The following is a 27,058-nucleotide window of genomic DNA, read 5'->3' on the forward strand; positions in this document are numbered from 1 at the left end:
TAAGGCTCATCAGAACTTCAGAAGATGATTGGTTTCTCCCTTGGTGACTGATAAGAGTGTCAGCTCTCTGATTTTCCTCTGATTTTCGACATACTCTGCATGACTTCTTTTCTTAACGTCATCACTAATATAGTCAATGCAGAACTCATATCATGTGAAGAGAGTTATAAAGCTAAAGAAGACCTCAGCATTAGGTTTATGTATTACATCTCTCATCATGGCCACATGATACAAGAGAAAAAGGCCTGATTTGACAGTCTAGAGAATGGAATTCTGGTTCTAATCCTGCCACTGTACAACCTTAAAAATTACAGTTAGTACCTCATTTTCCTCATTTGTTATATGGATGTGCGTTTCTGGTATTATTATCTTACTTCAGAAGATGATTGAGAAGCCAAAGAAAGATAACAGGTAGGTGGTGAAGCTTAAAATGCTGTACAAATAACATATTGCTATAGCCATGACAGCGTTTATTCCCCTTAAGTTAATGTTATTGTCAGGTTTTGTACTAAGCAGTTTCCATGCATTATATTATTTAATTCTCATAATGAACCCATGTGATAATATTAGTATTATCCCTTATTGTTAGGCAAAGAAATTGAAGCTCAAAGAGATAAAGTCACCATCCAGCTAGTAATGGCAGAACCAGGAATTAAACTAAGTTGTAATCACGCCATCTACTGAGAAGAGTGTTTTGCCTCCATCAGCATCAGTGTTTTTCACTTTATTACTTCCATGTGCTTTCTTTTTATCTGTTTAGTACAGGACAGGACACACAGTAAATGTGCTCAGAGAGGCAATCCAGTGTAGCAGTTAAGAATATGAGTTCTGGAGCAAGATTGCCTAAATTTAAGCCCCATCTTTAACCTTTACTATCTCTGTGATCTTAAGGAAATTACTTAACCAATTAATATTGCATTTCTCCATCTGTAAAATGAGGAATATCTACCTCATAGGGTTGTTGTGAGGATTAAATTAGTAAAATTTGAAGCATTTAAAAATTTGTCTGGTGTAAGCAAACACTCAATAAATGTTAGCCATTATTATTTGGGAAATTATTATTAAGTAAATATTTCTCAAATCTTAGTGATTGTGTGGACTATGGAAAGGTTGGCAATGGGAGACAGAGTAGTCATGGAATCAGTAACATGTACAGAGTTTCATCCCTGCAACATGAAACCTGTCTCAAAACTTGGCCCCCTCAAGTAAAGACTTAGTTTCTTAAAAGCTCACACTTGGAATGGATACTGAACCATTCCAAGGCTTTGCACAAGTAGAGTTTGTGGCATTCTATCATAAGGCACATTACCAGCAAGAATGTGGAAGCATAGCTGGACAACTATAATTAAGAATGTAGGGAAGATGCTTCATAAAAATCCATGGAATAACTAAATGAATATTTACCTTGAGTTGTTCTTTGAAAGCAAAGTATTTTCCCGAGCAGTTAAGTTCATAGTTGAGCTGGCACTTCTGTTCCTCTAGAGTTTCACTATCCATATCACTCCCTAGTTTGGCCACCTGTTTTCCAAACATCCGGTGATACTCATCCAGAATGGCTCTAGAAATATTTTTGATCTGCATGTGGTAGTCACTCACTGCCTAGGAAAATACAAAATGTCTGGAAAGAGGCCTCAGAGAGATCAAGATGTGTAATGGAAGTCCGAAACTGGATTGGGTTTTACATTCAATACTGCTTTAGGTACAAATTGCCCTTTTCAGCTCAGAGACCAGCCAAAGACTAAACACTATACACTATTCACTGTCTGCCACTGGTCACAAACAAAACCAGGAAGGGAAATATATGCAGCTAAAATTTCTCACGCCTTCTGGAAAACGTACTGAAGAGTCCATGCCTTATTTTCAAATGGGTATACTCAACATGTTATTATAGTTTCACCTTAGCTTTGGCACTTGCCTTTTGAGCTCCTCCTGTCCGACGGGTAAGAGGCGGCCTTGGCGGAATCATATCCTTGACCCTGTACCAGGAAAAAAAACCAACAAAAAATAAACAATTATCCGCAGATTTATGTTCTCTTATTCATACCTCCAAAGAGCCTATACGAGGGAGATCTAAGGTCTGTTCCCACATCACACTTGAGCACTGTGCATTTCTCTCATATAAAAGCCTAGATATGAACCATAGAACAGTATATGGCTGTGAACTAGATAGGGAAGAAGCCAGGAAGCAGCTACTCAGAAACTAACTAAGTTGTACTTTTTTTGGCTAATTTGAGCCCTGGCTTTACTCTCACACATTTTTTAAAACTGCTATTGCACTCAAGAGACTGTTCGACTCAGGAGTTGGAAAGATATGGGTGTTATGATTTTAGGTGCACTCAGAAGAGTCTCTGATAGCATGAAGTTTTGGAAATCCAAATGGTACAAGGCAAGTGAAAACTTTTCTTTCCTGTCCATCGAGGATAAAAAGTGTACTCTTGGTCATAATTTATGCCTGCATTCAATTACAATAATGATACCAGACTTTGTGGTGAGTAAGAAAGTATATTTTGTCACTGTCAACCTACTTATGCTAAACTTTCTACCTTCCATTTTCAGGAGACCTTACAAAAACTAGAGGAAATTAAGTTCTAGTTCTTCCTCCTTGTAGCTTCAGATTCCTGCTGAAGTATATCGTACTGCCTTAAAGTTTATAATCAAATTCACAAATTCAATTTTTCTTTAATAGGTCATATGTAATTGTATATCTCTGCTCTTGATTTCTAATTTTAATTTTATTTATTTTAATAGGTAATACATTCATGATTCAGAACTTAAGAGGCATGAAACAACATATACTAAATTGTCTCCTTGTTATTAGCCTTGTTGACAACCTTGTCTTCCAGCCATCCAATTTCCTCTCCAGAGACAACGTTATCTATTCACTCATTCAAAATATATACTGACTGCCTATTATCCATCAGTCATTTTTCTAGATGCTGGGGATAGAGCATAAAACAAAGTAGATAAAAATTCTTGCCCTCATGAAGCTTGAATTCTAGCAGGGAAAGAAAGACAATAATTAAGATAAATATGTTAGTGATATGTGCTGTGAAGAAAAACAATGCAGGAAGGCAAATAGACTACGTTGGGAGCTAGGGTGGTGAAGTAGGGAAGCACATTTCATCAAGACACTTTACTGAGATGCTAATATTTGAGGAAAGACCTCAGGGAAGTGAGGAAGCAAGTTGTGTAGATATCTGGGATAAGAAAAGTACAGGCAAAGAGAACAGAAAGTGTAAAGGCTTTGCTGCAACAATGTGCTTGGCATGTGTGAGGAATAGCAGGAAGCAAGTATGGCTGGACTGAAAAAGTGAGAGCAAAGTACAGACAGAATATGTAAGCAGTTGTAGGCCATTGCAAGGACTTTGACTTTTACTCAGAGTGTGCCAGGGAGTCACTGGTGGTTTCTGAGCAGAGGAGTTACATCAGTTGACCTCCATTTTAACACAATCATTATCGAATGTTGTATTAAGAATTGTCCAAAAGTCCATCGACTAAAGAATGGGAAAAAATGTGGTACATCCATATAGTGAAATCTAATTTAATAACAAAGAAATGAAGTACTGATACATGTTACAGTATGGATGAACCTTGACAGCATTACGTTAAACATGAAAGTTGCACACATCCTAGGATAGGATACATGCTCAGAAAAGACCAGAGAAGACCCCAAGCTTCCACCACTGACTGACCTATAGGCCCAGTGCAAGCAGGAAGTGAAGGTTGAGGCAGAAATGTAAACAGCCTTGTTAAGTGTTAAAAGAATGCTCCAGCATGGAATCATTTGCAGACAAAACAAATATTTTTTGTTTTATTTTTATTTGTTTGATTATCTTAAGATCTTGGCATTTAAGGAAATCTCAGTCAAAACATTGGCTGACAAAACAAACAAACAAAATAAACCAACCCACACTGGCTAAACACAATCTACAACTTCAACAATTAAGAACAGCAAACCCTGGGGAAGGGGAAAATCGGATTTCCAAAGTTTGTATAATATCCAAATGTCCAATTTTCAACAACAAAAAATCACAAAATATACAAAAAACATTAAAGTGTGCCTCTTTCAAAGGAAAAAAAAAATCTATAGAAACTGTTCCTGAAGAAGTCCACACATCAGACTTGCTACAAAAAGATGTGAAATAAAGCAATTTACTCATGCTCAAGAGCTAAAGGAAACCACAAACAAGGAAAGAGAAATCAGGAAAATGATGTATAAACAGAAAGAAAATAGAATATCAGTAAAGAGACAGAAATTTTTAAAAGAACCAAACAGAAAGTCTGTAGTTGAAAAGTACAATAACAAAAGGGATAAATTTACTAGAAGGTTCAACAGATTTGGTCAGGCAGAAGAAAGAATGAGCAAATTTGAAGAGAGGATAATTGGAATTACACAATCTGAGGAACAGAAAGAAAAACAAATAAAAAAAAGTAAAGAGAGCCTAAAATCTGTGGTACACCATCAACATACACAATGTGTGTGACCAACATATACCCTATGAGAATCCCAGAAGGAGAAGAGAGAGAGAAAGGGGCAGAAAGAATTATGAAGAAATAATGGCCCCAAACTCCCAAAATATGGAGAAAGACATGAATCTATATATCCAAGAAGCATAACAACTTCCAAGCAGAATAATCTTGAAGAGATCTACATTAAGATAAATTGTAGTCAAATTGTCAGAAGCCAGAGACAAGAGAAAAACTCAAAAAGCAATGAGAGGAGTGACTTGTCACAAAAGATAAACAGATAATTTCAATAATGTCAAAAAGAATAACACAAGCCATGGAGGCCAGAGGTACTAGAGTAACATATTTAAAGTTTTGAAAGAAAAAAGAATGCCTGCCAAAAATTCTATATACAGCAAATCATCCTTCAAGCATGAAGAAGAAATTAACAAAATAAACAAAAACTAAGAGTCTATCTTAAATACAGAGAACAAACTGAGGGTGGATGGAGGGGTGGGGAGAGGGGAAAATGGGTGATGGGCATTGAGGAGGGCACTTGTTGGGATGAGCACAGGGTGTTGTATGTAAGCCAATTTGACAATAAATTATATTTAAAAAAACTAAGAGTCTATTAGTAAGACCTAATTTATAAGAAATGCTAAAGGGAGGGGTGCCTCAGTGACTCAGTCAGTTGAGCATTCGACTTCGGCTCAGGTCATGATCTCAAAGCATGAGTTCAAGCCCTGCATCGGGCTCAGTGCTATCAGCATGGGGCCCACTTCAGTTCCTCTGTCCCCCTCTCTCTCTTTCTTAAAAATAAATACACTTAAAAAAAAAAAAAAGAATGCTACAGGGAGCCCTTCAGGCTGAAACGAAAGAACAACTAGTCAGTAACTGTAAGGTAACTGAAGAAATAAGGAACACTGGTAAAGGTAAACATGAAAGCCAGTATTATTGTACTTCTGGTTTTAAACTCCTCTTTACTTGTTTGGGGAGCGTGGGTGGTTCAGGTCATGATCTCACGGTTCGTGGGTTCGAGCCCCATATCGGGCTCTGTACTGACAGCTTGGAGACTGGAACCTGCTTCAGATTCTGTGTCTCCTTCTTTCTGTATCCCTCTCCTGCTCACCCTCTGTTTCTCTCTCTCAAAAATAAACAAACAGTAAAAAAATTTTTTAAATAAAAATAACCCCCTCTTTACTTGTTTGTAGAAGGCAAATGCATAAATTGTAATTAGAAATATTTGCTAATAGGCACACAATGTATAAAAATATCTGTGACAATAATAATATAAAAAGGGAAAGATGGAGATATAGAGGAGCAGGGTGAATAGTATTGAAGCTTAGTTGGTATTATTCCAATTAGATTGTTAAAGGTTTAAGATGGTCATTATAGGGGCACCTAGGTGGCTTAGCCAACTAAGCATCCAACTCTGGGTTTCTCCTCAAGTCATGATGTCATGAGTTCAAGCCCTGCATAGGTCTCTGCACTGTTAGTGCTTGGGATTCTCTCTCTCCCTCTCTCACTGCCCCTACACTGCTCTTTCTCTCAAATAAATAAACAAACTTAAAAAAAAAAAAAGATGGTCATTATTATTTCCAAGGTAACCACTAAGAAAAAAGAATGAAGATTCAAATTACTAAAATCAGAAATAAATATGGGGACAGTACTCCCCATTTTTATACAGGTAAAAAGAGTTATAAGAGAATACCATGAACAGTTGTACATCAACAAACTGGACAACCTAGATGAAATGGACAACTTCCTAGAAACACAATCAAAGCACTATGGTACAATATAAAAAAAGTTTTTTAAAAATTGCACTTATTTATATGTGACATGGGTGTGTATGTGTGTATTTTAGGAATTTTAACTCCAGAAGGATAAATACCAATTTTTTAAAAGTGGTTATCACTGGGCACCTGGATGGCTCAGTTGGTTAAGCATCTGACTCTTGATTTTGGCTCAGGTCATGATCTCATGGCTTATGGGATCGAGCCCTGCATCAGGCTTTGAGCTGACAATGCAGAGCCTGCTTGGGATTCTCTCTCTCTCTCTCTCTCTCTCTCTCTCTCTCTCTCAAAATAAATAAATAAACATTTTAAAAAGCTTTTTTAAGTGGTTATCACTGGGTGAGTAGAAATCTGAGTATTTTTATATGCTTGCTGATCTCAATTTTCTCAAAATCTTGACTTTTTTTAAGTTGATGTATTTATTTTTGAGAGAGAGTTGGGGAGGGGCAGAGAAAGAGGGGAAGAGAGAATCCCAAGCAGGCTCCACACTGTCAGCACAGAGCCTGATTTGGGGCTTGAACTCACGAACCATGAGATCATGACCTAAGCCAAAATTAAGAATCGGGTGTTTAACCAGCTGAACCACCCAGGTATCCCTTGATTTTTTTTTTTTTTTTTATGCTGAGCATATACTGCTTTTGTAATAAGAAGACAACTATAACAAAAGAAACTTAATCTGGGCTAAAAAACCAGAAAACTGTCTGCTGCTTAGTCTAGGGAAATTATATTTACGGAGACAATATGAATTCCTTTTATTTATATCTAAAATGTTTTTGCAAAAATATATATATAAATATAAGAACCATTGCTACACACCTTCTGGCTAGCTCCTCTGGCATTCGCTTTGGAACCAAGGCTTTGTCCAGCTGAATCTCCATCACAATGTATGTGCCTGCTTCTACATATTGCTGTAAAGATATTTTTCTCTCATTTATTCTTTCCATTAAAAACAGATATTTATGAACAAATTTTAGTAACATAGGATAACATATACAATATAAGAAAATTGCATATACAACTATACGTATATAGTATGATCTTGACTGTCAAAATATTCTTAATATAGAAAAAAAACTGGAAAGAAAAATAGTTACAGTGGTTATCTCTTGCATAAAAGGATTTTCAATTTTATTATTGGAAACTTCTACCTCAGCTGAAGCACTGTTTAACTTGTTCAATACTTTTCTTGTAACTGTTTTAAGTGAATGCTATTCTTTCTGCCACCAAATCTTCCAAGTCCAGTATTTCCAATCAGAAATATTCTGACATTCCCATTCACAGAATCCACATCACCATCTACCAACTGCAGTTTGATGGACATTTCTATCCAAATTTTTTTCCAGCACCCTAAATACAGCATGTCCAAAATTTATCATTTCCCTTACTTATATTGATCTCTCTTTGACTTACGATTTTGTAATCCTTCTCGAAAGTGAGGCTTGAAACCTGCGTTATCTTTAGCTTTTCTTCCTCAGCACCCTTAAAGCTCCCCAATTCCAAATCTTGCCTCTTCAAGTTTCTGATTTTCCTTACTACAATCTCTTCCCTAAATCAAACTATCATCACACACTCACCTGTACAATTAGAAAAACCTATAAACCAATATTTGAAGCCCCTACCCCAACTTCATTTTCTCGGTTTCACTTCCTTGCAAGAGTTCTACCCTGAAATACATAGGAGGTCTTATTTCTACATGACTTAAAAACCATTAATAGGAGTCTCCAAGATGAAGCTCAAGAGTTCCTTATCAGCTACATAATGAAGTCCAAACTTGTTAGCAAATCTTTCAGTCTTTCTACAACTCAACACGGCCTCTCTCTCCTTTTTCACCTCTATCTAGAAATTCTCCTTTCTTTTCATCTGTATTCCATACACTAAATTAACTGATACTCTCTAAATTCTGCTACCTTCTTTGTGTCCTGACTTGGGCTGTTCCCTTGCCCTGAAATGCCTACCCTCTCATCTTCATCCGGCAAACTATTCTCTTCATCTTTCACTACTTAGCTCAAATGCCAGCTCTTCCATGAAGCCTTCTGAGACTGCTTTATCCTAGGAACGATTCATCTGTATTATGTGAGCCCAAACAGCACTTTCATTTGTACCTCCATTATAATATTCATCAAAATTCTGTGTTATGGTTAGTTATGTACCAATCTGTTTCACCCACCAGACTGTTGAGTGTCTTGAGGGCAGAGGAGTAAATGCTACAGATGATGCATCTCTGCATGATTTCTAATATATAATACAGTAGAATTACAAAAACACATAATTTTTTAATGTTAGAAAGGACCTAAGGTTAATTTGGTACTACCTGCTCATTTAGAGAGTCTCAACAAGACAAAGAAATTTACCCAAAGTTATAAACTAGTCATGGCAAATATGGGATGGTAATTGAGATAATGAGAACTTTTCACAATACCATACTATCTTGCTCAGTAAAAAACTGATGAATTTAAACTTAATTTTCCAACTCTTTATGCATAGTTACCTGTCCTTCTGGATTGTGGCTTAGAGAGGGTTCAACTTCCAAAGGAGTATCTGAGCTCTGAGATTTTATACTAGGTGCTTGCTGAAAGAAAATGAACATGCCTCAAAAACGGAATTCTTACATGGTCTTCCCAATGGCAGGAACAATGATCATTAAGTTGCAACAAAAGGCAAACTAAATTGATGCAATTCACCCTATAATCAGTACAAGCCTGTGAAATGTAACAAAACTAGCAAAATCATCACCTTCTCAACAACCTACCATATCCCCAGGCCTAGGCCTTCCTTCTATATCCTTTTCTTTGACTGCTTTATCTTCTTTCAGGTTCTTTGAAACAACTAGTTTAGACAATGGAGAATTAATTCCTCCTATTTTATTATTCTGAATCAAATGATGGCCAGTATCCCGGAACAAGCTAAATAAACATTTGGTCTGAAAAGAAACAAAAAAAAAAAAAAAAAAATGCAGTGAATCACAGGCGAATGAGACAAATTTGAAAGAAACTCACATTATTCTTTAACAACATTTAGTTTTCTAGATAATTTCAACATTGTAGAATCAGAGGGAAATAGGGGAAAGAAAAACTTCACTGAATCGCCATACTTGTTGAACAGGTAAAGCCCTCAGAGAAAATTAGCTATCTATCCTATTATTTAAATTATTACAATGAGATTGTTCAACATCGCTTGGTTTTGGTGTTTCTTAACTCTTGTTCCTAGAAAACTTTTAATTTTTGATACATAATTTCAGATTAACTTTAAATGGTAGATATGGGAAATAGGTTCAAGAATTCCTCACATTTACACAAATGGGTTAAAAAGGCTTAGGGCCCAGAGCTGCTGCAGGGTGAAAGCCCCCAAGGTTAGCTAGCTAGACTAGCTAACTAGTAACTTGTTATCTTTAAAATTGCATGCTCCATCAATCTGAAACTTTAAAGAAGACAGCTAATTCGCTGTATCACCTACAGGAAACTACTTACCATCTGGCACCAATATATTACTGTGCTTTGACCACAACTTTAAATGCTACTTTCCTCCCAGACCCTTTGCTTCTTACACATATGAGTTAATGATTCCTATCTGTTTCCTTCTGCACACTCACCACGTATGTAAAATCTTGAGAGCTCAATAAATATGGAGACGAAATCCCTGTTTAGGGCTCTTGTCTCCTCCCAGACATTAGCCTCTCTCATTTTCATTTCTGTGTCAGTGTCTGCTCTCTTGCAGGACAAGAGAGAATTTAGGATTCCTGATCTGTAACAGGTAGAATTTATTTCTGCATAAGAAATATCTAATTACTACTTGCTTATCAGCTATAATTGGAAAAATAGGGCAAGTTTAAAATTCAAACTAAAAATTTTGTATGGGAAAATCAAACTATAGATAAATGAAGAAGAATCATAACATTTTTTTAAATAATTTTTTTATAGTTATTTATTTTTGAGAGAGAGAGAGAGAGAGGGAGACAGAGCGTGAGCGGGGGAGGGGCAGAGAGAGACAGTGGGACACACAGATTTTGAAGCAAGCTCTAGGCTCTGAGTTCTCAGCACAGAACCCCACGCAGAGCTCAAACTCACGAACCATGAGATCATGACCTGAGCTGAAGTCAGATGCTTAACCGACTGAGCCACCCAGGTCCCCCAGAATCATAACATTTTTTAAATTAAACAACATGGTTGAAGTCTAAATAGAATTTATGCTGAGTGGAAGAAGCCAGACTAAAAAACAAAGAGGGGAAGACTGGTCAGAGGTATGAGAGGATAAGAACAGACACAAGAAAGTTTGGGGGGGCAGGAAATGGATATTTGCCTTATCTTGATTGTGGTGATAGTTTCACTGATGTGCTATAAATATTCATATACATGTCTTTGTGTAAATGCAGGTTTTCAGTTCTCTTGAGTAGTTCTTAAAAATGATCTTGTTGGGGCGCCTGGGTGGCGCAGTCGGTTAAGCGTCCGACTTCAGCCAGGTCACGATCTCGCGGTCTGTGAGTTCGAGCCCCGCGTCGGGCTCTGGGCTGATGGCTCGGAGCCTGGAGCCTGTTTCCGATTCTGTGTCTCCCTCTCTCTCTGCCCCTCCCCCGTTCATGCTCTGTCTCTCTCTGTCCCAAAAATAAATTTAAAAAGTTGAAAAAAAAAAATGATCTTGTTGAGGGGAGCACTTGGGTGGCTCAGTCTGTTGAGTGTACAACTTCGGCTTAGGTGCTGATCTCATGGTTCATTAGTTCAAGCCCCGTATTGGGCTTGCTGCTGTCAGCACAGAGCCCACTTCAGATCCCCTGTTCCCCTCTCCCTCTGTCCCTCCCTCGCTTGTGAGAGCCTCTCTCTCTCTCTCTCTCTCTCTCAAAAATAAGTAAACATTTTAAACAATGATTTTGTGGGTTGTACGCTGTTAATGTTTAATATAGATTTTCTATGTAGTTTTTCTACCAAGTATTAAGATTGAAATATTGAAATTTCTAAATGTCAGATTATCTCTCTTTCAATTCTGTTAGTTTTTGCTTTAAGTATTATGAGTTTCTATTGTTAGGTGTGTATACATTTATAATTTATATATTTATTTTACACAATACTTTGTAAATTCTTTCTGATTAATTGACCCTTTAATCATTATGACATGCCACTCTATGTTGTTAGTAATACTTCCTGTATTGAAGTCTATTTTGTCTGATATAAATATAGCCACTCAGCTCTGTTATGTTTTCTATTTGCATAGCATATCTTTTCCAACCATTTGCTACAATCTCCATGTATCTGAATCTAAGTGTGTCTGTTTTTAAATAGCATATTATTGAATCTTGATTAAAAAAAATTTTTTTTAATTCATTCATTATTCATTTTTGAGAGAGAGAGACACAGAGTGTGAGTGGGGGAGGGGCAGAGAGAGAGGGAGACACAGAATCCGAAGCAGGTTCCAGCCTCCAAGCTGTCAGCACACAGCCCGATGTGGGGCTCAAACCCATGAACCACAAGATCATGACATGAGCCAAAGTTGGATGCTCAACCAACTGAGCCACCCAGGCCCCCTGAATCTTGATTTTTTTTTTTAAATGTGGTCTTATAATCTCTGTCCTTTCATTGGGGTATTTAACACTACTTACATATAAAGGTATCGTTGAAATATTTACATTTATGTCTGCCATTTTACTATTTGTTTTCTATATATCTTCTGTCTTTTTTGTTCCTCTGTTCCTCCTTTAAATGCCTTCTATTATGTTAAATATGTATATGTACACACACACACACACATACACACACACACACACACACAAATTCTGTTAGCCTTCCTAACTAATCACAATGTATATCACACTGATATTAACTTAATTCTGGTATAATGTAGAAATTTTAGTACACTGTAGTTCCATTCTATCCTCCCTCCTTTATGTTACTATTATCATACAAATTAAATCTATACATGTTACAACCCAAAAATATAATTAATGCTTTATATAATGTCTTTCAAAGAAATTAAGAGTAAAAATTAAAAAAATACATACTGTATTTCTGAAATCTTTTATATTAACTTAAATTTAGCCATTTCTAGTGCTCCTTGTTTCTTCCTGTGGATTCAAGTCAGCAATCAATGCCATATCCTTTCAAGCAGAAGAACTTCCTTTAGTGTTTCTTACAAGACAAATTTGTTAGCAACAAATTCTTTCAATATTTGTTTATCTTTGGATGTCTTTATTTTACCTTCCTTTTTGATTGCTAGCTTTTTCATTGAGCACTTTGAATATGTTATTCTACTGCCTTCTGGATCCATTGTTTCAGAAGAAAAATCAGCTGTTAAATACATTGCAACCATAAGCAATGAGTTGTTTTTCTCCTGTTGAATTCGTGATTTTCTCTTTGTCTTTCAGCAGTAAACTCTAATGTCTATGTTGTAGATGCTTGTATACTTATCCAACCTGAGATTCTCTGAACTTCTTGGATATGTAGATTAATGTTTTCATCAAACATGAGACATTTCTAGACATTATTTTGCCGTGTATCTTTTCTGCCCCTTACTCTCTTTCCTGGGACTCTCATTTCAGTTATGTTGGTTGCTCTCCACAAATTTCAACCAACAGCATTGCTGGGCATAGGTCTTTCATCCACTGCTCCAAATTGTGTGAGTCTTTTTCTATGGCAGCAAAGTTGCTGGTCCTCACAGCCTATCCTGCCCTAGGATAATCACTGCACTGGTTAAGCTAAAGAAGTGGAGTAGGGAACAACTTAGGGAAGTTTTAGAAGCAGCCCTAACCAAGAAAGCCTCAAACTCCATAGTTTTTCATGCATTAATGCTTCTCAGTTTGTTGATGCCTTTGGTCAATTTCCAGAGTGCTGAATGGTTTTTTTGTCAATCTGTCCAATTACAGCTGCTTTTGGTGGTGGTGGGGAGAATATTTGACAACCTTTTCACTCAGACATAGCCAGAAAGATTTCATCTCCAATATTATATGTATATATATACATATATACATATATATATATTTAATTATGATTATATATTTTTTAAAAGTTGTGGTCATATTGAATGTAGTTTTATATCCTGATTTTTCATTTAAAAGATTATCACATGTATCCTTTCATGTTTTAAAATTTTTCATAAGGTAATTTTTAATGTATATACAATAGTCTCCAATCACCCCTACTACACCCCTAGTACTACACTCCTAGTACCTTACATATTTTATCTCATTTAATATGTAAAACAATTCTAGGAAAAAAGCACTGTCTTCATTTATAATAAATTTATTTATAATAAATCAATTAATTAATTAAAGTTGAGAGAAACTTAGTCACTTGCCTGAAGTTACCCAGCTGGTTAATTCCGGAATTGAAACTAGAGGCTGAACAGGCACATGAAAAGATGTTCAACGTCGCTCCTTATCAGGGAAATACAAATCAAAACCACACTCAGATACCACCTCACGCCAGTCAGAGTGGCCAAAATGAAGAAATCAGGAGACTATAGATGCTGGAGAGGATGTGGAGAAACAGGAACCCTCTTGCACTGTTGGTGGGAATGCAAATTGGTGCAGCCACTCTGGAAAGCAGTGTGGAGGTTCCTCAGAAAATTAAAAATAGACCTACCCTATGACCCAGCAATAGCACTGCTAGGAATTTACCCAAGGGATACAGGAGTACTGATGCATAGGGGCACTTGTACCCCAATGTTTATAGCAGCACTCTCAACAATAGCCAAATTATGGAAAGAGCCTAAATGTCCATCAATTGATGAATGGATAAAGAAATTGTGCTTTATATACACAATGGAATACTACGTGGCAATGAGAAAGAATGAAATATGGCCTTTTGTAGCAACGTGGATGGAACTGGAGAGTGTGATGCTAAGTGAAATAAGCCATACAGAGAAAGACAGATACCATATGGTTTCACTCTTATGTGGATCCTGAGAAACATAACAGAAACCCATGGGGGAGGGGAAGGAAAAAAAAAAAAAAAAAAAAGAGGTTAGAGTGGGAGAGAGCCAAAGCATAAGAGACTGTTAAAAACTGAGAACAAACTGAGGGTTGATGGGGGGTGGGAGGGAGGGCAGGGTGGGTGATGGGTATTGAGGAGGGCACCTTTTGGGATGAGCACTGGGTGTTGTATGGAAACCAATTTGACAGTAAATTTCATATATTAAAAAAATTAAAAATTAAAAAAAAAAAAGAAAAAAAAAGAAACTAGAGGCTGACTGACATCAAGGCCTATAACCTTTCAATTATAATATACTACTTCCCTCAGATATATCTTCATTTAGTAAAATTTGGATACAATTCTACTTATTCCTTTAAAATAGATTCCTGGAAGTAGGAATGCTACAGGAAAAAATATAAGTATTCTAAGCTTCTTAATACTTACTGACAAAAATTTTTTCATGGTTTGTACTAATTTACACTTCTAGCAGTGAATGAGAGTTGCTTTATCACACCTTTCCCAACAATGGGCATTACCATGTTTTAAAGAATTGACTAATTCTACAGGTAAAATGGTATTTTATTATTATTTTAATTTGCAGTTCTTTGATTCTAAATAAGGCCAAATGTTTCTTCTTCTTTTATTTATTGACCATTGGCATTTCTTTTTTTGTCTAGTACTGTTTCATGTACTTTGCCCTTTAAAACAAAATTAGTGTGTTTTTCTTATCAATTTGATAAAGTGCTTTATATTTTAGGAATAGTAACCGTGTTTCCTACATATATTCAAATATTCTCCCGTTTTTCAGTTACATTGTAATTTTGTTTATGATGGTTTCTCCTATACATAAAAGCTATTCATTTTTTGTTAATCTAAATCTTTTATATCTTTCATTGCTCTCAAGCCTAGGAAAGTCTTTCCTGAATTCATATTTTTTAATTAATAGCCACTTCTACTTTTATATTTTTCACATTTAACAATGTTAATAAACTCATTTGCAACTTATTTTCATCTATGCTATATGTAACATTTTGGCATTCTTTTTTTCCATTTAACTATTTACACAGCATTAACAATTATCTTTCTTAATAGATGCATATTGAATCATTTTATTTACAATCATTTGCTAAGCTTTTCTCTATTATAGACATTTTAAACTCATTTTTTAATTTTTTTTAATGTTTATTCATTTTTGAGAGACAGAGAGAGAGCATGAGCAGGGGAGGAGCAGAGAGAGAGGGAGACACAGAATCCGAAGCAGGCTCCAGGTTCTGAACTGTCCGTCCCCCCCCCCCCCCCCCATGGGGGACTCAAACCCATGGACCACGAGATCATGACCTGAGCTGAAGTCAGAGGCTCAACCGACTGATCAACCCAGGCGCCCCTTAAACTTATTTTTAGGGGTGCCTGGGTGGCTCAATTGGTTGAGTGTCCGACTTCAGCTCGGGTCAAAATCTCAGGGTTGGTGGGTTCGAGCCCCACGTGGGGCTCTGTCCTGGCAGCTCAGAGCCCCGAGTCTGCTTCGGATTCTGTGTCTCTCTGTGTCTCTGCCTCTCTGCTGCTTGCACTCCATCTCTCTCTGTCTCTCAAAAATAAATAAATGTTAAAAAATTTTTTAAAAAACACAAAAATTATTTTTAATTTTTGCTATCCTAGATCCCAAAAAGTTTTTCTGAATACGGAGTTGGGTTTTTTTTATGTCATTAGGAATTTTAATTTACACACTGCAACATTCATCACTGCTAGCTCTTTTTCTAATTTCATTTGCTTTTCCACTCTGCCAAACCTAACCCAGATACTTTTGCATACGCCATGTTTTCAAAGAAAAACAAATAGTGTAAGTAAAACAGATGGACATTTCTGTCACTAACAGTTAAGATTTATAGTATTTGTAGACAGATGACAAACTGAAATCTTATGATGTTTCCCCTCTTTGTATTCTACAAAACATTTTTAACACTCTTTACAGTAATTGCAATAATTGGAAACACTACATATAGATTTTTATTTGTACTCATAGTCCATGCACATCTTTTTCTTTGTAATGCCTCACACACTTTCAGAAAGGAAGGCAAACCATTCATATTGCCAAATCTATTCTAATGCTAAAAATTGTATTACAGAACATGAGAAAGTTCTAGAGACTAAAACTGAAGGGTGAACATGGAGTTTTTGATTCTATTAAATTATTTCCTTCAGATACATCCCTATAAGTGTGATTTCGGAGTCAAAGGATTTCTGGGGCGCCTGGTGGCTCAGTCGGTTAAGCGTCCGACTTCGGCTCAGGTCATAATCTCACGGTTTGTGGGTTCAAGCCCACGGTTTGTGGGGTCAAGCTCTGTGCTGACAGCTCAGAGCCTGGAGACTGCTTCGGATTCTGTGTCTCCCTGTCTCTCTGCCCCTCCCCCCTCATGCTCTGACTCTCTCTCTCTCTTTCTCTCTCTCTCTCAAAAATAAGTAATATATAGAAAGAGTTTACTACTCATTTGGTTTGCAAATAGATGATAGGTCTTTCATGACTCCATTATTGAAAAATAGCTGTCCTAATAATAATGAAATAGTAATACATTTTTGTTATTATTTTTGTTGTGTTTTACGAAGACTCAATTTCTCCTAAGAAAAAATATGGTAAAACTGATTTTTTGTTTGGGGAAAAATACACATATATATATATTCTATATTTATATGTAGACATATAGATAGATAAAAAGATAGATGATTTTAACACCTAAAAATCACTAATCAGCTCATGGATTTAAGTTTTGTATACTTAACACAATAGACTTCTTTCATTATTTTAAAGATTATGTATCTGACTGTATTGAGTAAAATTGAAATATGACAAACTACATATTTCAAGTACACAATTTGATTAATTTTGACATGACATATGTATACACATGTGAAACTATCACCACAATCAAGATAACCAGCATTTCCATCATCCCTAACACTTTCTTCACATTCTTTTGTAATCCATCCTTCTCTCTATTCCTGTTCCTAAGCAACCACTGGTCAGCTTTAGGTCACCACAGACTATTTTCTTAGAATTCTATTTAGATGGGGGCGCCTGGGTGGCGCAGTCGGTTAAGCGTCCGACTTCAGCCAGGTCACGATCTCACGGTCCGTGAGTTCGAGCCCCGCGTCAGGCTCTGGGCTGATGGCTCAGAGCCTGGAGCCTGTTTCCAATTCTGTGTCTCCCTCTCTCTCTGTCCCTCCCCCGTTCATGCTCTGTCTCTCTCTGTCCCAAAAAATAAAATAAACGTTGAAAAAAAAAAAATTAAAAAAAAAAAAAAAAAAAAAAAAAAAAAAGAATTCTATTTAGATGAAATCATACACTATGTACTTTCTTTTATCAGGCTTCTTTCATTTAACATAATGCATTTGAGATTCATCCATGCTGCACATATCAATAGTTCATTCCTTTTTATCACTGAGTAGGCTTTCACTACATAAATATACCACAAAATTTGTTTTTCTGTTCACCTGTTCATGGAGGTTTAGGTTGTTTCCAGTTTTTGGCTTTTCATTATCCTAAATTTTTTTAATGTTTTTTTTATTTTTGAGAGAGAAAATGATGTGGGGCTCAAACCCACAAATTTTGAGACCATGACCTAAGCCGAAATTGGATGCCCAACCGACTGAGCCACCGGGGTGCTCCTCATTATCCTAAAGTTTTTAAGGTTCAATGACAGAATGACTGCAAGGTGCTATATTTACCATCCCAGTATACCAACGGTTCCAAACTTCAAGTGCAAAGATATGTATGCTAAAGATGTAAGTAAACACATACATAAAGGATAAGTTAGGATAATACCTTCTGTACAATTTTTTCTTACCTTTTCATAGACTGTACTGTCTAGGTAAGGGTAAACATGAAAAGCTCCCCGAATCCTCTTCACACCTGGATACAGCAATGGGACCATATTCACATAAGCCACACCATGAAATGAAAGCTGACTTTCATCATCAGTCTAAAGGAATAAAACCGGAGAGCTGTTGGTGCTGTAGAGCAATGTCGCAGAAGGTATGGAGCTCTGACTTAGTTTTTCAAAGACCTGGCTTTAGGAACTAGCTATGCTCCTTAACTATTTGACTTGGCCAGTTACATAGATATTTTGGATCTACATTTCTTTATCTTCAAAATGGGTTTAATAATACCACAATCACTGAAATAATGCATATCAACGGTGTTAATGAATAGTAAAGGCAGTAGTCGGATAACACATGCTCAAATTAATTGATTATATATATATTCAACTAAAAAAGTCAATTTAACAATATTGCTTCTTAGGAAAAAATGAAGCTTTGTAAAATAATTACAACAACGAAAAGAAATCAGAAGATGTGGCTTTTAGCTTTAGTTCACAGATTTTTATGAATGAAAGGGATCTTACAAATCATCATATTAAATAGACTTTAATATGCCTAAATTCTAAACAATCGGTGGAGTTGTTTCAGAGTACTGTATTGAGAAAGATTCTATACCCTTATCTGGGCTCAGAAAGAAACAATGTTTTGATTAATCAGTAATATCTGCCATGGATGAAGGAGGATGAATGATAGTCTGCCACTCTGTATTTGCCATCGCTAACTTTACCTAATTTTTTTTTTAATGTTTATTTTTTTTTTTTTCAACGTTTTTTTTTTTTTTTTTTTTTTTTTTTTTTTTAATTTATTTTTGGGACAGAGAGAGACAGAGCATGAACGGGGGAGGGGCAGAGAGAGAGGGAGACACAGAATCTGAAACAGGCTCCAGGCTCCGAGCCATCGGCCCAGAGCCTGATGCGGGGCTCGAACTCACAGACCGCGAGATCGTGACCTGGCTGAAGTCGGACGCTTAACCGACTGCGCCACCCAGGCGCCCCTGTTTATTTATTTTTGAGACAGAGAGAGACAGAGCATGAGCAGGGCAGGGGCAGAGAGAGAGGGAGACAGAATCTGAAGCAGGCTCCAGGCTCTGAGCTGTCAGCACAGAGCCCCATGCAGGGCTCAAACTTGTCAACTACGAGATCATGACCTGAGCCGAAGTCAGACGCTCAACTGACTGAGCCACCCAGGTGCCCCCCTAATTTTATCTAAACCCCCATCACAAAGATGAATAACATGTTAATAAATATAACAACATAATTTTTAATGGTTTGCCATAGAAAACTTTCATAGGGAAAAAATTTACTGAAAGAAAACACATTTAATTCCCACAAGATTAAAAGTAATCTCTTTGATTTCACATATTACAATAAGTAGAATTTAGATTTGGGGCGCCTGGGTGGCTCAGTCGGTTTAGCATCCGACTTTGGCTCAAGTCATGATTTTGCAGTTTGCAGTTCATGAGTTTGAGCCCCATGTGGGACTCTGTGCTGACAGCTCAGAGCCAGGAGCCTGCTTCAGATTTTGTGTCTCCCTCTGTCTCTGCCCCACCCCGGCTCAGGCTTTTCTCTCTCTCAAAAATAAATAAACATTAAAAAAGAAAAATTAAAAAAAAAAAAAAGTAGATTTAAAAGTCTTACATATATATAATAACATTGTGTTGCTAAGGAAAGTTAGCAATGTATATTTTATATTACAAAGGGAGACGTGGTTACTGGCAGTAGTATTTTTATTATGTAAAAATGTCTATTTTAAAAATCAAAAGGGGGCGCCTGGGTGGCTGTCGGTTAAGCTTCCGACTTCGGCTCAGGTCATGATCTCTAGGTTTATGAGTCCGAGCCCTGCGTCGGACTCTGTGCTGACAGCTCAGAGCCTGGAGCCTGCTTCAGATTCTGTGTCTCCCCATCTCTCAGCCACTTCCATGCTCATGCTCTGCCTCTCTCTGTCTCTCAATAATAAATAAACATTAGAAAAAAATTTGTTTAAGATAAAAAAAATAAAAATCAAAAGAATTTAGGTACTTGTTAATTGTCTGCTGTATACCATGAATCATGCTAGGTACTATAGAGGATACAAAGTAGTCTATGACTACCCTAAGGGAGTTTATGTACAAACAGAAAAGACCAGACATACACAAATAAAACAACAGAGAACATGTTCTAGGCTCACAAAGCTAGATCTTTTCAGAATAATGTACATCGATGAACCCTATTACTCTAATTAGTAGGCTAAAACATTTTAAGTAGGTATGTCGAAAAGAAATTCAGGAAGATGTATTAGGTTGAGCCATATTCCCAATATTTAACTACTTTGACCTATAAAAATGGCTATTTTGTGTGGTTTTACCTATAGTAAAACCATTTTAAAGAGCTAAAGGGAAATAGGATGTCTAGGAATAAAGCCTAAACAGTTTTTAGTGGACAAGAGGGAGCTAGGGTGACCAGTCATCCTGATTTGCCAGGGACAGGAGATCTTCCCGGGACATGTGATTTTCAGCACTAAAACCAGGAAACTACTTGACAAATCAGGTTAAGTTAGTCACCCTAGAGAGCACCCACATCAGTTCACACGTTCCTTCTGTATCAGAACTAGAAGCAGAATAACAAGCACCTGGGTGGCTCAGTTGGTTAAATATCTGACTTGGGCTCAGGTCATCATCCTGCAGTTCGTGGATTCAAGCCCCGTGTTGGGCTCTATGCTGACAGCTCAGAGCCTGGAGCCTGCTTTAGATTCTGCGTCTCCCTCCTCCTCCCCTGCCTGTGCTCAGTTTCTCTCTCTCAAAAATAAATAACCATTTAAAAAATTTAAAAAATAAAGAAGCAGAATAGTAGGTTGGGTCTGACCAGGCATTTCTTATATAGCTATCATTAAGGGAACAAATTTACCTTATCAAATTTTGCAGCTTTCCCTTTGGGTACAGTAGTCAGAGGAACTCTTGTGATCTCTACAGGCCAAAAGCGGCAATCAACAATTCGCTTCTGAAAACTGCAAATTAAAAATCAGCCCATTAGAATTGTATGAAAAAATCAAGTTAGTATAATTTAAAGGGAAGACTCTTTTTAAAAGTAATGGAATACACAAACATATATAAACATTTTTATTAGGTAGGTGGGTTGTTTTAAGCTTCCTAAATTTATAAAATTCCAAAAATAATTCTACTGTACTGCTAGCAGAAGCAAACTATACATTGTTGAGAGCAATCTGTAAATGTGAATCAAAAGCCTTAAAATGGTCATAATCTTTGAGCCAGAAATTTCACTTCTAGTAATTTATTCTAAAGAAATAATCAGACAAGTATGCAAATCATATAAAATATGTTTATACTGTGAAAATAGAGTAGCACTTACAGTGTCAGCTCTGACATGTAAGGAGCTTAGAAGTTGTTGCTCCTGTCCTCATAACAACACTAAGAAGCAGGTCAAGCTGAAAAATCAATGACCTTTCTTAGATCCATCTAAGAATTAAGTTCATGGGGCAAATCACCACCATAAAATTTGGAGGAGAGGCAAGTACAGAGAATCACAGCTGACGTCAGTGTACAGGTCGGAGAAAGCAATGGAGTCAATAAGTTGTGGAAACACTTTAATGGTAATTTTGACAAATTGCTGGAGGCTGGATTAGCCAGAGTTATAGACGCCACACTTTTTTGGCTTTAAAACAAGGAGTCACTTCAGATATTCATGGTGAAGATATGAGAAAAATCCTCTTAAGTAGGAAGAAGGGAACAGTAAGCATTTTGAAATATGCCTGGAGTGTTACCCATAACAAATGCTTACCCTTTAGGGGAAACTATTTTACCAGAGTCTTATCTGATGCAGGAGAAGGGCAATTAGACAATTCTAGTTCTGTCTAGCCTTCCTGTTTCACATAAGAAGTAAAAAATACTATTAAACACTTCTGATTGCCACAGGCCAGGAAGTCAAACCCATTAAAATACTAAGTTTAATTACAGTATTTTAAAATACTTCCCCTTCCAAACACCTTATCACCACACCAACAGGGTTTTGGTATATGAACAGTGGATTTGAGAGGCTGCAAAACACAGACCCTCTTTTAGGCAAACTCAAAGACAACAGGGGAGGAACAAAAAAGGAAACTGAAGCCTCTAGCACATACAGTTACAGCAAACATTAAACACAGCCCAGCTCCAAGCCACATTAACAGAAAACTTCACACTAAAAACCCTAATTACCTCATTTCTTATCACCCAATATATAATGTCCAGGTTCCAATAAAAAATTACAAAGAATACTAAAAGGCAAGAAAAAATACTGAAGAGACACAACATAAGAACTAGACTCAGATATGACACAAAATTTTGAATGATTATATAGGGAATATTTTAATGTTTTTTAAATTTATTTTTGAAAGAGAGAGTGAGAGAGCGAGTGAGCACGAGTGGGGGAGGGACAGAAAGAGAGGGGGACAGAGGATCCGAAGCGGATCTGCACTGACAGCAGTGAGCCAGATGCAGGACTCAAACTCACGAACCTCGAGATCATGACCTGAGCTGAAGTCCAATGTTCAACTGCCTGAGCCACCCAGATGCCCCAATCATGTAGGGAATTTAAAATAACTATAATTAATATGTTAAGAGCACTAATGGAAAAAATAGACAAACTACAAATAATGTAATAGGGAGATGGAAATGTAAGCAGAGAGACGGAAACCCAAGAAAGAATAAAAAAGAAGTGCTAGAAACAAGAAACACTGAAACAAAAATGAAGAATTCATTTGATGGACTTAGTAGATTGAACAATGCTGAGGAAATCATCAGTGAATTTGAAGATATGTCAATAAAAAATGCCCAAACTAAAATGGAAAGGAGAAAAAAATGAAAAAAAAAAATTAGAATATCCAAGAACTGTGGAACAATTATAGAAGATATAACAGGAATACCAGAGGAAAAAACAGAAAAAAGAACCAAAGAAATATGTGAAATCATAATGACTGAGAATTTTACTAAATTAATGACAGATACCAAACCACAGATACTGAAAGCTCAGAGAAGAGTAAGCATCATAAATACCAAAACAAAACAGAAAACAAACAAAAAACCCCTATGTCCAGGTATATCATATTCAAACTGCAGAAAACCACAGAAAAAGAGAAAATCTTTAAAGAAGACAGAGGGGAGAGAAACCACAAACACCTTACCTATAGAGGAACAAGAATGAGAGTTACATTGGATTTCTCTTCAGAAACCATGCAAGCAATAAGAGATGGAGTGAAATATTCAAAGTTTCTGGAAAAAAACACACCACCAACTTGGATTTCTGTATCCAGAGAATTATCCTTCAGAAGTGAAGGAGAGGGTGCCTGAGTGGCTCAACTGGTTAAGCGTCTGCTCTTGATTTCTGCTAAGGTCATGATTTCACGGTTTGTGAGATCAAGTCCTGTGTTGGACTCTGTGCTGATGGTGCAGAGCCTGCTTGGGATTCTCTCTCCCTCTTTCTATGCCCCTCCCCAGCTTGTGCCCTCTCTCTCACACTCTCAAAATAAATAAACTAAAAAAAAAAAAAAAAAAATCATAAAAAAAAGGAAGGAGAAATAAAGACTTTCTCAACAAAAATGGAGAGAATTTGTGGCCAGTAGGCCTGCCTTGCAAGAAATGCTAAAAGTTTTCAGAGAAAAGGAAAATGATATGGGTCAGAAACTTGGATCTACATTAAGAAAAGAAGAGAATCAGAGGACAAAATTAAGGTAAAATAAATTTTCAAATTTTTCTTATTTTTAATTGATCAAATAGGTAACTACTCAAAGTAATAAAAGCAACAATGTATCCTTAACAGAATATAAGCAAGTCAACCCCAACAATGTACATTTATATTTTTAATGTTTATTTATTTTTGAGAGAGAGAGCAAGAGAGAGCAAGGTAGGGGCAGAGAGAAGGAGACAGAGGATCCAAAGCAAGCTCTGCACTGACAGCAGAGAGCCCAATGCGGGGCTCAAAGCATGAACCATAATATCATGACCTGAGCTGAAGTCAGACACTTAACCGACTGAGCCACCCAGGCACCCCAACAATGTATATTTATACTATACACCACAGTCAAGTGGAGAACCAGAGGTATATAGGAATTCTGGGAAATGTCTGCTCAATTTTTCAGCAATTCTAACACTCTTCTTAAAAACAGCCTATGAATTGAAAAAGAAAACCAGAGTTGCTCATTCTAATTATACGTATTTTGATAGTCCCTTATTTATCATCTCTCCCTAACTGCCAGGTAACTGTGACAGAGACTGGTAGTTACCCACACAATATCAAGTGTCCTGTTCTTCTTTAGTATCTAACTCGTGATTTATATATTTTTTAATGTTTATTTACTTTTGAGAGACAGAAACAGAGACAGAGCATGAGTAGGGGAGGGGCAGAGAGAGAGGGAGACACAGAATCCAAAGCAGGCTCCAGTCTCTGAGCTGTCAGCACAGAGCTCGACATGGGGCTTGAACCCATGAACCACAAGATCATGACCTGATCCCAAAACAGATGCTCAACCAACTGAGCTATGCAAGCATACCTCTAACCCCTGATTTAGTCTGAATGACAATGTGTATAACAAAAACATAATTCCTAGCCTCTTTTGCATCTAGAGATGGCCATTGAGATATAAAACTGAAATTGTAAGTTTCTAGAAAGGCTCTATAAGAGGGTCTAAGATACCCAGCATGTATCCTTTTTTATCCATAAACACTCGTCCTTTCCAGCTTTCTGTGAGGAATGTGAATATGCAGGATAGAGCTCCAATGGCCATTTTGGACCATGAAACAACCTTGTGGATGGAAAGCACATGTTAAAGAAGGTAGAGCAAAAATAAAGATGGAGCCTGTATACCTGATGGAGCTACACTGTGGAGCTACCATACATATCAGCTCTGGACTTGTTTTATATGAAAAAGGAATCAGAACCACGATCACTAAAAGCCTCTGTTATTAGCAGATTTGGTGGAAGGGATTCTCAGATCACCTTAACTCAAATATAGATAAAGTTAACAAAAGTAACATTTCTTCCCACCTCTAGCTGTTGCTTAGACATAATCCCCTTCCTCTTCCTACCTGACTACTGCAGGAGGATCAAGGTAGCAGCGACTTTCCAGGTCCCAAGTAATCCTTTTCTTTATGCACTCTGCTTGGTTCCTAAATTCCCTGTCCTGTAAAATAATGAGACTTTTGTTCTCTCAGTGTGCCAAGGTTTCATCCTGCTAAATCTGTAAGTCATTCTTTTAAGGGATTTGATCACAACACTATTACTATTACTATTACTATTACTATTACTATTACTATTACTACTATTACTATTACTATTACTAGTATAACTACAACTACTACTGTAACTACTACCACATCTTAAATTTTAGGGTACTTTACTATTACTAAAGTACATAAGATAATTTGTATTACCTTCACATTAATTTAGTACTAAGTACCAAAAATTCACTCATATAATCTCAATCACTGATTCTCAACCTTGAGTGCATATTAGAATTATCTGGGAGCTTTTAAAAAAATCAACACCTGGGCAGTGGTAATATGTTTTTTTAATATTTATTTATTTTTGAGAGAGAGAGAGAGAGAGAGAGAGAGAGAGAGAGAGTGAAAGTGGGGGAGGGGCAGAGAGAGACAGAGGCACAGAATCTGAAGCAGGTTCCAGGCTCTAAGCTGTCAGCACAGAGCCCACAAGGGGCTCAAACCCACCAGACATGAGGTCATGACCTGAGCCAATATCAGTCACTTAACCAACTGAGCCACCCAGGAACCCCAGTGTAATATTTTGAAAGTAAATTCTTATGTAATTGATCTCAGTTAGGGCTTGGCCATTGCTATTGTTTTTTTTTTAATTTGTTTTTTTAAATGTTTATTTCTTTTTGAGAGACAGAGTGTGAGTGGGGGAGGGGAAGAGAGGGAGGGAGGCATGGAATCTGAAGCAGGCTCCAGGCTCTGAGCTGTCAGCACAGAGCCTGACGTGGGGCTCGGACTCACAAACCACAATATCATGACCAAGTTGGATGTAAAACAGACTGAGACATCCAGGTGCCCCATTGCTATTGTCTTAAAAGCTTTCCAGATGATTCAAGCGAGCAACCAGGCTTGAGAGCTAATGATCTAAAGTAATATATATAGTAAATATATATATATATATATATATATATATATAATTATATATATATATATATAATTATATATATATATATATAATGGGTTATTACTCAGCCAGCAAAACAAATGAAATTTTCCATTTCATGGAGATAAACTGTATTTTGCTAAGTGAAATAAGTCAGTCAGAGAAAGACAAATACCATATGATTTCACTTATATGTGGAATTTAAGAAACAAAACAGAAGAACATAGGGGAAGGAAGGAAAAAAAGAAAGAGGGAGGAAAACCATAAGAAACTATTAACTGTAGAAACAAGCTAAGGGTTGCTGGAGGGGAGGTAGGTGAGGGAAGGGTTAAATGGGTGATGGGTAGTAAGGAGGGCACTGGTGATGAGCACTAGGTGTTACATGTAAGTGACGAATCACTAAATTCTACTCCTGAAACCAATATTACACTATACGTTAACTGGAATTTAAATAAAAACTTGAAACAAACAAAATTTAAAAATAAACTAAAATATAAGATCTAAATACGTAAAATAAAGTATCTGATCTAAATGAAAGTATAAATCTAGAAACAGTATGAATATTCACTAATCACAATGATGAGAGAAGATACTGCACAATGTTTTTCAAATATTGCCAGATTTATTTCAACTATTTAAAATATTTAGTCAGATACTTAAAATAATTCAACCATCCTCATTTTACAAATAATTTTATTGAATTTTTCCACTAATGATTATTAGCTCATTCAAGAAACATTTGCCAGTATGTTTGCAGCATTTTCTATGCTCTTGACAAGTAAAAGTTGCAGTAAAATAGAAAGAAACAGGGAAACAAAGAAAGAAAATAAAAAGAGAAAGAAGGAGGGAAAGAGAAGGATGGAAGGAGGAAAGGAAGGAGGAATAAAAAGAAAAGAATAATTTCAACAACCTAAATGCTCACCAATAGCAG

The 27,058-nt window shown here is 36.6% G+C and overlaps 1 protein-coding gene across 7 annotated transcripts in view; it reads right to left on the minus strand.

Annotated features, from left to right (window-relative positions):
* Positions 1-27,058, minus strand: part of CFAP70 (cilia and flagella associated protein 70) — a 105,437-nt gene that overhangs the window by 46,972 nt on the left and 31,407 nt on the right. For 6 of the 7 annotated variants that reach the window (XM_058696677.1, XM_058696681.1, XM_058696679.1 and 3 more), the window contains 8 exons: positions 25,062-25,156; positions 20,890-20,989; positions 17,974-18,108; positions 8,989-9,159; positions 8,728-8,808; positions 7,056-7,147; positions 1,912-1,976; positions 1,405-1,595 (listed from right to left, as the gene is read on the minus strand). In XM_058696677.1, the coding sequence (XP_058552660.1) occupies positions 1,405-1,595; positions 1,912-1,976; positions 7,056-7,147; positions 8,728-8,808; positions 8,989-9,159; positions 17,974-18,108; positions 20,890-20,989; positions 25,062-25,156 (930 nt within the window). The remainder of the gene's footprint in view (positions 1-1,404; positions 1,596-1,911; positions 1,977-7,055; positions 7,148-8,727; positions 8,809-8,988; positions 9,160-17,973; positions 18,109-20,889; positions 20,990-25,061; positions 25,157-27,058) is intronic. The other variant, XM_058696680.1, reaches the window with a different exon arrangement.

This window comes from Neofelis nebulosa, chromosome 13, assembly GCF_028018385.1.
Source record: "Neofelis nebulosa isolate mNeoNeb1 chromosome 13, mNeoNeb1.pri, whole genome shotgun sequence".
Taxonomy (NCBI): domain Eukaryota; kingdom Metazoa; phylum Chordata; class Mammalia; order Carnivora; family Felidae; genus Neofelis; species Neofelis nebulosa.